General features: G+C 44.8%; 1 protein-coding gene across 2 annotated transcripts in view; it reads right to left on the bottom strand.

Annotated features, from left to right (window-relative positions):
• Positions 1 to 1,846: 1,846 nt before the first annotated feature.
• glra3 (glycine receptor, alpha 3) overlaps positions 1,847 to 12,224 on the bottom strand; it is a 64,928-nt gene continuing 54,550 nt past the window's right edge. Inside the window, exons 7-10 of one of the 2 annotated variants that reach the window (XM_042111091.1) lie at positions 6,826 to 7,040; positions 5,657 to 5,803; positions 3,938 to 4,054; positions 1,847 to 2,554 (exon numbers count right to left, since the gene is read on the bottom strand). In XM_042111091.1, coding sequence (XP_041967025.1) covers positions 2,246 to 2,554; positions 3,938 to 4,054; positions 5,657 to 5,803; positions 6,826 to 7,040 — 788 coding nt within the window. In that variant the 3' untranslated portion in view covers positions 1,847 to 2,245. The remainder of the gene's footprint in view (positions 2,555 to 3,937; positions 4,055 to 5,656; positions 5,804 to 6,825; positions 7,041 to 12,224) is intronic. The other variant, XM_042111083.1, reaches the window with a different exon arrangement.

Below are 12,224 nucleotides of genomic sequence, written 5' to 3'. Positions count from 1 at the left end.
TTTTCCATTTACTTCCGCGTGTTTCAATCTCAGCCAACAGATTGCTTGGCGTATGATCATTTGACTGATCTGTCCTGAATAGTTGTCTGCCATTGAATGTCCATATCAAAACACAAAATGTTACTGAGGGCATGATATGGCGGATGATGTTTTGAAGGAGATGTATTTATTTTATGAAAAGTATTTACAGATGTACATACATGGAAGAAAGCATGTGTGTTTTCATCTCTCATCTCCCCTCAGTCCCTCAGTCAAAGCAGCTAGAATACGTCAACAAACAGATCCAACTCACAATTTCAATTCAAAAAATAAAATACATCAATATCAACTTCATTTCATGCATAACATGTATTTTATGTTTTTGTACAAAATAAATTATTAAATTCACTTGCATTATAGAAATGTACAACTCCTTTTTATCTTCCACATTGCGTACAATTGTGTCAAATATTAATATGAAGTGGTAGTAAAATCTATGTATCTAACAAAGCTTTAAGGAATGTGTGAGTATAGATATGTTTTACCAAAGCATATGGCACAGTTTTGTTTTTCAGTATATTATTGTGTAATATTCAAAATGTGAGATTTACAGGATCTTTCCTGCACGACTTGTTCTTTTCAAGAATAAGAGCCACCAATCAGAAATACAGTGGTTGTATCACTGACTAGAATCAAATAAAAATAGAAAGTATATTGATAAACACTATATTAATAGCTTGTGTTATATCAGATACTGTGTTTGGACAACACAAGATCAATACAGGTAAGGGTAGGGCTGGCATCTCTTTAGAGGTACACTCGTACCCTTTGTGTCTTTCTCTTTGACTGCAACTGGAAATCTATCTCTAAACATTTTAGTTTTGCAACTCCAAAGCATGCAGCAGTTCATCGTATCTTGGCCTGTGGATCTCTTTCATATTATTTCAGTGATGACAATCTAAAAAGCACTGATAAACATTTCAGGGTATACAAAGCCAATCAGCTTGACTAAAGTCTTGACTTAAGTCTGTTTGCATTCCCACACCACCCATGCAGTCAGTGTTTTATTTTTAACTACATTGGTAACATTTCATCCATTTAAAGAGAATCCCATTCAATCCAATTTCCACTGACTCTTTACCATACTGGCTTAGAGGTAATCAAGTTACACAGGCATCTGTCTAAATGTTTGGAAAGCCATATTTAGTTTCAGTGTCTGGAGACAATGTGTCATTAAATCCCCCTGAGGTTACGGTTCAGAAATCAGCTTAGTCAGATCAAAAGACTAACACAGCATATTAGGCAACTGTACTGCGGAAAGTCAAATGATATGCTGTGCGGCCTTTGCTTCTTTAAATAAATAACATTACCATCAAAAATCAGTGATCAAACCTGTGTTTTTAAATATGTGTGATATTTAAGTCCCAAGTTACAAACAGCAGGTGTGTAGCCCATACAAACACAGTATGAGACGAGACGCAGACACAACATTGGCAGTAGAGCTGTAAGACACAACTAGTGCTGCTGAGGGAAATCTCATTTTTCATTTTCATTTTTCATTTCATTTTTGAGTGGATAAGAGGCAGTGTGCAACAGTGCTCTGGTGTGTGTGTGTGTGTGTGTGTGTGTGTGTGTGGTGAGGAGGGGGTGGGGGCTTGGATTCAAGCAGCTGCAGGCTGAGAGGGGATATCAAAACCCTCTCAGCTCAGGGTGCATACAGAGCCGCTCCAACTTTCAAGCAGAAAGTGGGAGTATATGTGATATGTGTACTGTATATCAGCATGTTTGAGTAGGTGTGTGTGTGTGTGTGTGTGTGTGTGTGTGTGGTGTGCATGAGAGAGAGAGAGAGAGAGAGAGAGAGAGAGAGAGAGAGAGAGAGAGAGAGAGAGAGGGAGAGTTAATTATTATAATCTGGACCACATTAATGCATTTTCCATGTTGCATAGAGACCTCAGTGGTTGGCTTGGTTTGTTTTTGGGCATGGGGACTTGTGGGCTCAGTCCAGCACATCTTGACAGCAGCTAAGTTTTGAGACATATCCCAAATAGTTTTTACAGGTTCTTTGTGCAGTCAAGTCAATTTGGATGTATTAGCTTGTGTGTGTGCACATCTGCAAGTGTGTGTTTTGGGTGTCTTGGCAGGACTTCATTTTGCAGCGGATGTCACTGTTCAGTGGTCCGTAGTTGCCAACAGGGGCATGTAAAACATCCTAAGGATGCTGTCTTTCCATCCCGTACTTCTACAGGTGGCTCTGTCACACTCACGCTTATGACTTATGAAAATCCTCATGGCGCAAGATTTTGTACAGGACCCAGTAGAAAATGTTAAAAAACAGAAAGGCCAGGGGGAAGCCGGCGCGGGAGACAGTGTCGATCTTCTTGGCGCGGTCAATGAAGAGCTTGCGCATCTCTTCGTGGCTTTTGGCTGCGGCGGCAGCGGCGGCCTGGGCACTGGACTGGGCCGGCTGAACCGCGCTGTTGTTGGCGGCTTTTGGGGCGGCGCCGTCCTTCCCCGTGGTGCAGGTGGCGCCCGCTGGGGCCGTGAAGCTCAGGCGGCTCTCCCGCACGTCGTCCTCCTGACGAGGAAAGCACAGACAGACAGAAGGCCCTGAGTATAGGCGTTACCCCTGTTATATTCCTAACCCCCCATGAGAATGCCCCAAAACGTTTGCCACTCCGCCCGCTCTCCCATACCTCCTCCTCCAGATGAGGGAAGCGCAGACAGACAGAAGGCCCTGAGTGTACTGTAGGCGTTACCCCTGTTATATCCCTAACCCACCCAAATCATCTGCTACCGTAAGTGCCTGAGGTCAGAAGGCAGTTGCAGTATCAGTACAAAAAAAAAAGAAAAGTCCAACAAAAAGACTAGCAAAATGCCCTGGCTCTGTGTTACACATTCAAATGTGAGTCAAATTCCACTTAAAGATCTCCATCTGATTGCTATAGCTATCGTTGTTGGGAGGGCTAGTGTCTAGACTATGCTGCAACTGTACACATGAATGCTTTTTTTTCTTTTGAGTCATTTTCTCAAACACAGACTGTTTTCTGATAAGTCTCTGGCTGTATCCCCAAATGTATTGGCCTTGACATAGCATGTGTCCTTCATAAACAATCAATGCAAAAACAAAAGCATTTCAGCGAAAAGTTGCAGACGAAAACGAAGAAAAACATAGAAAAAGCTCTTTGTACTGTATGTAGCAATGGAACACTAATGAAAACCATCAATGTTCTTGGAACACAAGTACATTTCCCGTGAATGAAATGACAATAAACACAAAATAACTTCTACCCATCCGGAGAATGACACACACAAACACAAACACTTAAAACAGAAAACAATGAAAACATTAAAATGGGTTTCATTCCTAAATGAGAACGGGAATCTCAGTCATCAGCAATGAGAGGAGAACGTGAAGAGGGAAGCCAGCTGGAGAATTAATGACCTATGCTAATGAAACACAGTGGCTGGGGTGCTATGAATGCAGCAAGGGATTTTCATATATGGAGCAGGCAGTATGAATATGGCCTCCCCATCAGAAACATTAAGCTCTCAACCTCCTTTGGTGATCAAAATAAGGAAGGTTTTCTGCTCTTATAGCCTGCAGTACTATGAAGATTTGCATTCTGTATGCAACTCAACACCACAAGCATAAATTCCTGCTTCATGTTTATTAGCGTGACTCTGGGGCCCATTCAAAATCCTTTTATTTTTAATGTGTCCATGAAGGACTTCAAAATGCCACTCATCTTTTTTTTTTCTTCTTCTTCTTGCTCCTCAGTCAGAGTTTGCACCACATGGGACTGAATTGAATCAAGATGAACATGAAGTAATGGAACGTCAAAAACATCAAATATAAAACGCATTCTTGGGAACCTCTCTTTGGAGACTACCAGTTAAACGGCGCTGTTATTTTAAGGGGAGATGGAGGATATGATGGCTGTGGCCTTGGACATTTTACCCTGTAGTGTGGACTGTAGATATGGCCCATAGATCCATATATGGGCTCAGCACTTCTCATGCCGTTGATACGACGCAGTGAGTCAGAGTTCTCGCCATCGAGAACTGGCGTGAGACTCTGTAGTCAAACCGGAGTGACAAAGGAAAAGGCACCAGAGGGGATAGAGAGGTAAAACAGAAAGGAACAAAAGAGCAAGAAGAAAGCAAACACAAAGAAGACATGCATAAATCATACAGAACATGCAGCACTAAAATAAGACATGCAAGAACAGAAACCATAGAAATCACAACAAGAAATAATATCAGGGTAAAATATATGAGATGACATGGTTGAAATGGAATATGTGTTTTGCTGTTGACCCCACATTTACCCTGTGTATCTGACAGCAATCTGGATTTAGGGAAATAGATCTCCTGACATTTTCCTTGGATTAACAAGTCTCAGAGCCATGATTGCTAAATTCCATGGAGCAGTATTCTTTTTACAATTTTAGCCCAAAAGAGCATCATAGCCCATCGTCTCATTGCATTAGCCTGTGCTATGTGCATGCCTACATGCAGCAACTTATTCAGAGAGAGGAGAGAGACCGGGGACAGATCCAGCTGTGAAATCACCTTCATACTCTTCCCATTGCTGTAGCTTCCAAATAAACATGCTCGCCCTGACCTTCCCACTGTGCACTAGTGCACTGCACTAAGTGACCATGGCCACTAGGTGGCAGAGATAGAGTAGAGTAGAGAGTTCGGCATGGCCAGTCCAGAGTCTTTATGCCGCAGTGGGCTTTGTGACAGATGCCCGAATACCTATCCTGAACTCCTTTTGGCAGATGATGGTTTCAGGGTGATGAAGTATTTGCTGGCCATTACTTTTTTTTTACTCCTGTGTGGTCTCTGAAGGCCCTGTGCCCTTTAATCCTGCCCTTGGCCGCAGTGGGAGGCTTAAGATTATATTAAGGGGACCCTCAGGCATCCTGTGAGCTCGCCTGCCACGCAGCTCCGTCTCCTACCCCCTCTCTCAGCTGGAGGTGTCTAGTCTGAGGCTCTTCATTGCCCTGCAACCCCCCCCCCCCCACCCCCCCCCCCCCCCCACACACACACACGCCAACCCTGCCCCGGTCGCCTGCCTATGCTGTGCTTAATAAGAGTTTTCTCTGAGGAGTCAAAAAGGCAAAAAAAAAAAAAACTCCATTAATCTGAAAATCAGGGCCACTAATCTCTCTGGGTCTCTGTCCGAGTCTAATTTCAGTGGCGGCGCCGGCCAGCAGTATCTCTCAGGAGTCAGTTGCAGCTCCATTCATTCAGGCCCTCTCACTCTCACTCTCACTCATCAGTTGGAGACTGTTTACATCTTGTCTGATGGAAAGTGGAACCTCATTTCTGCTGCTGACTGTGTTTGGAGGATTTAATCACTTGCAACAAACTTGCTTTTTTCCCTCCTAAGCAGCAATTAGTTGTAATTGTCTGTCACTGTCACGCTACTAGCCACAAGCATGACTTATCCTGCCATGACCTATCCATACTAGAACAGTTGAAGTTTGTATTGACAGTTTTGCTTTTCATTTATCTGCAGTCTGGACACATAAGGAAAGCAGTTTAGACATTTAGAGAAACCAGGAAGACTATATCTTATCATCAATGTTATTGTTTTACAGTATTTTTTTCTTCATGAGAGTTTGTGTGTTGGGGGGGGGGGTATCAAAGGGCCCTTGAACACTCTTACCTTGGTCTTCTTTCTCCTCTTGCGGAACCTGAGGAGCTCCTTGTGTTGCCTGGAGACAAAGTTGACCGCAGCATACTCCAGCAGGGCGGAGAACACGAAGAGCAGGCACACGGCCATCCAGATGTCTATGGCCTTCACATAGGACACCTGCGGCGGCACACACACACACACATACACCAGTTACACATCCACACGCACAGTTAGTGGATTATTTATCTGCATAACAACCCTGTCGATTGTTACTCATTCATGAAGAACTGGTTCCCGGCCACGGCTCGCACCCCCTCATCTGCCTGATCCGAGATAATGCTCTATAGGCTTAATCCTGTCTCATGGAGATCCTAATTGCATTGCGCAATGGAGGGTTATTACTTTTTAATGCGTGAGGCACTGCACTAGTGGTTAGCACTTAAGGGTTAAAATGCAATGGTACATGGTCTTGTTGTTATGCGGATTCTTGCATGGGTGAATCTGGCACATGCATTCTGTGATGAACGCATCAGTGCCTTGAGGTTGAGGAGAACCGATTTTGTGATCCAGTGTAAAGGCTATCCACAAATGGAGAGATTGTGCACACACACACATACACACTCACACACACACACACATAAACGCCTGCATGCATGCAAGCACGCACACACACACACACGCACACACACACACACACACACACACACACGCACACAGACACACAAACGCCTGCATACATGAACACACACACACGCACACACGCACACCATGCACACATGTGGTGATTCATGTACACACAGAGATACATGTGAGCTGAATTATGTATAGAACAGTCACATGAATATATCCATTTGCACAATTCCTTTGGAGTACACAAAAATGTATTTGAAATACACATCAAACTATTCTGTGCGATGAAAAAAGATCACAAGGCATTAATTGCAAATAATAGTCTACTCAAGTACGCCCTCAAGTTTCTGGACAAAATAGCTTCATTCATGATAAGACCGCCTATATTATTCCTTGTAGATACAGTTTCTGCCTGCTAAGCTTTTAATAAGATAGCTACTTTGAGGTAAATATATAATGACATATTGGCTTCAACAGCATGCATCATCTCGATGGGCACATTTGTAGATGTGACACCCATCCAAATGCAGAGTCAGCGCAACCCTTGCATCATTCACTCGTAGGCGCACCTTGGGCAGCGATGTTCTGGAGCCTGAGCTCTGTGTTGTCATGGTGAGCACCGTGGTGATGCCAAGGGCGACACGAGCCGGCGCCGCGTCCATGTTGATCCAGAAAGAGACCCAGGAGAGGATGACGATCAACAGACTGGGAATGTACATCTGGATCAGGTAGTAGCCCATCTGACGCTCCAGGTGGAAGCGCACTTCGATGCAGGTGAACTTACCTGTCAAAGAACCAGAGAGAGAGAGAGAGAGAGAGAGAGAGAGAGAGAGAGAGAGAGAGAGAGAGAGCGATGATCACAGGGCAGGACCACAAGAGGGACTCTTACATATGACATAACTCATCATGGGACACCACACCAACAGTAGACACCAAACACCAAACACCAAAGCATCTAGAACTATTAGGCAATAATAATAATAACAATAATAAGAAATGACCGTTAAGTACTAAGATGATGTTTCTCATCATGCACCATAATGTCCCCTTTAGTATCTACAAAAGCTGCCCAAAACCCTAAGCATCTAGTGTGATCATTAACTCCCATTCATCTAGCGTGATCGTTAACTCCCATTCCAAATCAAGTCCCAAAGATGAGCTATGCATGTGATTCTGGCCGCCTGAGCATAAACTGACAATAGATGCAGAGTGGTCCACAGTGAAGCCTCTTTGTCAGAGAGCTTTGTGTATGCAGCCCAAACCACTCTGGCAGGAGGCACGAGTCAACGGATGTTGTGTGCTCAAGGTCCAGCTGCCAGCAACAGCGATGAGTTAATGCGATTTGTTTGTGTGTGTGTGTTTGTGTGTATGTGTGTGTCTACAGGGTTCCACCCTTAGAGCAGTAGTGTGTGTATGTGTGTGTGTGCTTGCGTATTTGTATGTGTGTGTGTGTGTGTGTAAGTGTGTGTTTCTACAGGGCTCTATCCCCTTAGAGCAGTAGTGAGTGGGTGCGTGGGTGGGTGTGGGTGGTGGCTGCTGCAGGTCTGCCACGGTCACTCTTTGTGGGAGCTGATGAAGCCTTGTCCCCTGCGCCACACACACACACACACACACACACACACACACACACACTCTCCTGATGAGATGCCGTCTGACCCCTGACCCTGTCCTCACCACTGCACCGTCGCCTGCCGCCCGAGTGTCAGTCCACATAGCACACAGACCTCCTTAAACACCTCATGTGTGTGTGTGTGTGTGTGTGTGTGTGTGTGTGTGTGTGTGTGTGTGTGTGTGTGTGTGTGTGTGTGTGTGTGTGTCTGTGAGTGTGAAAGAAAAAGGAAAGGAGAAAAAGAGAGAGAATGTGTGTTTATGTTTGTGTGTGAGTACACCAGCCTCTCTATGTGGCTGTGTGTGCGTATACGGACATCTGTGCACACACACACACAAACACACACACACACACACACACACACACACACACACACACACACACACACACACACACAAACACACACACACACACACATACAAACAGAGGCAGGAATACATAGGATACCATTGACACAAGTGTATACAGCAAAGACAAATATTCTCCAACTCCACATAATGGACTAAACAGAGCAGACACAGTCTTTCATATCCAGCAGGAAGAAACTTCTCGCCAAAAAGACAATAACAACTCTGGCTGAAATACAAAGACGTGTTTTGAATAAGCGAAAGTACGTATGCTTCCCCATAACCAAGGATACCGAGCAGACACTGAACGAAAAATAGATTCCTGTCCCTGACCAACTTGACATGTACTATGCCATCAGATTAGTAGTGTTGTTGAGACTGTTCATGCTTGGCATGGGAGTTCATTCTTCATAACATGAATTGTTAAACACACAAATGAAAAGAAAGCTTTCTGTATGAATTAGCAATGTCATTTAATATGAATGTCATTTGCATGGGGAAATAATCTGTGGCAAAGGGCTGTGATGAGAGACATTGGTTTTTGCCGTTTAGTTTTATTCCCAGCAGGCACGGAACATCCCTCCTGCAGGCTATTTCCACACCTGTTTCTTTTAAAAAATAACTTCGTTCTGGCTTTGCACTTTTAAGAGCACTGTACGGTAGCTGTCTGTTGTCATCCTCTCTAACTAAGCCTTTGGATGGGCGAGGGGGAGAGAGAGAGAGAGAGAGAGAGAGAGAGAGAGAGAGAGAGAGAGAGAGAGAGAGAGAGAGAGAGAGAGAGAGAGAGGGGGGGGGGGGGGGGGGACAATATTAAAGGAGAAATTATTAAAAACAGCACCCCTGAGCTGCAAGGAGCAATGCTCAAACTATTCAACCTCACCTCAAGTTCGGGCTGTTTTCCTGACACCTAGAGCCAAGGATATATTACACAAGATATATATATATACCGCACTACGGACCACATTTACACCCTATACACCCGACCTTAATAACTAAACATGTAAGTTATTACAAATATTTGCTTGTTTTGTTGATTTGATTTGACAGCATTTTATAGTATTTGATTCAATTTGGCATGAGGGATTATAAGATAAACTTTTACAAAGTGGTGTAGGGGGTATACCAGTTCATAAAGACAATGTATTCTGAAAACAAAAACACTGTGGAAATTGGCAACATAATTACAGAGTCCTTCACTCAAAAAAGAGGAGTAAGGCTAACCTGACTCTCGCCAGATGAATTTCTTTCCGCCTAGCTCCACTCATCCATCTGGGATCAATCCATTGAAGTGTTGCTTCAGAAGGCTGGGCCTAATCAAAAAATGCTTGCATATGATTGGATAAGCCACTTGTCCGTCATCTATTGACGTGCTACTTCAACCACTCACATCTAAGCCAACCCGTGACGCTGATAACAGTCTCACAGTCGCTTTTACGCTATGTCACATCTATGAAACTCCCGCCCTGCATCCTGATTGGCTCTACCATCTCGTGCTGAAATCACTCTCAACGGAAGAGGTCCCAGGTGGATGTGAGTGAAGCTAGGCGGAGCTAAGCGGAACGAAATTCATCTGGCGAAAGTCAGGTTAGAGTAAGGCAGGGCTGTAGCTCAATCCAACACTGTTCAATATCTACATCAATGAGTTAGTGGTGCAGTTGGACCAGTCTACAGCTCCTGGCCTTGCTCTGCATGAGAAAGAAATCAAATTCCTCCTCTAAAAAATACATGTTTTGGTGCAAAATTTTTGACTGTGTAATCCAGTTTATTGTGCTGTGTGGCACACTGTGTGGGGCAAACATCCTATAGATGTCATCCTGCCGACTGATCTTAAAAATCCAAAATAAAACACCAACCAATGCATGTACAGCAGAACTAGACAACTATGAACTACTATGCAAAAAAACTCTCAAATTCTTGATGCATCTTCAAACAAGTCCCATATTTGGAACATTGGCAAAAGGAGACAAAAGAGTTAGAGGTATAAAGCAGGGGCAGATCCTGACCACATACAGACTCAGTGACCATGGTCTAGCCATAGAAAAAGGCAGACTAAGAAAGTCACCGAATGCAATAAGGCAAGGGACAGTACGGCACCTATCAAACACTGTGCAAGAACACACCACACATACACACACATACACGGGCACACACAGACACCATACATGCACACGCAAACACACACACAAATACGCACATGCACACACAAAAGATACACATACTGTACATACTTACACACTCACCAGTTTGTTTGTTAATCTTGGATGCATCTCTATTTGCCATGTTCTGTATTCCAAGCATTTTCTATGTAAATATATGTTTGAATGTTCTGCTTTGGCAATGCAAAAATATTTGTCATGCTAATAAAGCTCACCTGAATTGAAATTGAATTGAGAGAGATAGAGTGAGAAAGTGAGAGAAAGAGATAGAGAGGAGAGAGAAAGTGTATGTGTGTGTGTGTGTGTGTGTGTGTGTGAGAGAGAGAGAGAGAGAGAGAGAGAGTATGTGTGTGTGTGTGTGTTTGTGTTTGTGTGTGTGAGAGAGAGAGAGAACAGTAATCCACAGACACACCTCACCGTTTCTACTCTTTCTCACACTCCATACATATGGAGCTCTCTTTAACTTTCATACACACAAACACACACACATCACACACACGCACACACAAACACACACACGCACACACAAACACACATTGTGCAGGATGACAGATTGTGTCAGATTGTGTGCAGCAACCTGATGAAAATCTCTATCCTCCTCCAAAGAGCTGGTCACAGCCAGGGGAGGAAGAGCAGGAGGAGGAGGATGAGGAGGATGAAGAGCAGGCAGGGAGCGGTGCGCTGTGGACCTTGACAAGGCCTCACTCTCCTGGGGGCATTAACTCTGACGAGCTGTCAGTTTCTACCCCCAGGTCATCTGAGAGGGGAGCATCCCATTCAGTCTCTCTCCCCGACAGCTCCAACCCCCTCTGCACCCCTCTCCTCCTCAACCTGCTCCTCCCCCTCTTGTCCCTCCTCACATCCTTATTTAATGTTGCATATTGTTTCGAGAATTCCATCTTATTTCAGGGATGACCGGCGCTTAGTAAACTGATGAGTGGGAGAATTAGCCCTGAGAGTGCTATTGCCCATTAGCCTATTAGCGCTATTGCCCATTAGCCCCTCCAGTGGCCCTTGTGCGGTATGCGCAGCAGTAGCCTTAATGGCTGCGCTAATCCTTTTATCTTACCGGCTGCTCTGTAAGGAGGAAGGCCCATTTCATGAATGAACAGCCCCGCTGCCCACCTGGGACTCTGCGAGCCCAGCGCCTCCTGAACACCAGTGCTCGCCTCCGATTCACAGCAGCAGCCTCAACGCCGACGCAACACACTCATGCCTCCAGGCAAAAACTCCCCACGTTCTGCCTGACCACAGTGTGTGTGTGTGTGTGTGTGTGTGTGTGAGTGTGTGTGGTAGTTTTTTCGGCGACTGCTTGCTTTTTGACGTTTGTTTGGGTGGATGACATTCATGATGGCTGAGTAGAGTTAAATTGTGGCTTTACTTATTGCTAGGGTGACAGCAACATATAAACACACACACACACACACACACACACACACACACAGCGTATTTGCTGATGGTGTTGTGGGATGAAGACATGTCAAGGCCCTCCAGGGGTGTTGATGATGGTGGCCTTGCATGCAATGCAATGTAACCCACACACACTCACAAACACACACACACATACACACATACACACACTCACACTCACACATACCGTACCAGCACAAGGACAAATGGGGGCTGGGTATGAAAAGGTTGAGTGGGCTTTGCGTAGCTGAGTGAATGGAGTGGACCGACTTGGTGAGCCGTGCAGAAAGACGGAACCCTCGCTCCTGTGCCCTCCTCCTCAACCCAGCAGGCACACAGACATGGCCACCAAGGCACACTGATGGACAGGGAAGTCCTGTGGATGTGTTGTATTGGGGGGTTAGGGAGCTTAGTCTGATACAGCTGGGGAGCCAACTTTGATACTC

The sequence above is a fragment of the Alosa sapidissima genome, chromosome 1 (assembly GCF_018492685.1).
Source record: "Alosa sapidissima isolate fAloSap1 chromosome 1, fAloSap1.pri, whole genome shotgun sequence".
Lineage (NCBI taxonomy): Eukaryota > Metazoa > Chordata > Actinopteri > Clupeiformes > Clupeidae > Alosa > Alosa sapidissima.
Note: the sequence above shows the minus strand (reverse complement) of the source record. Positions and strands in the feature narration are given on the sequence as shown.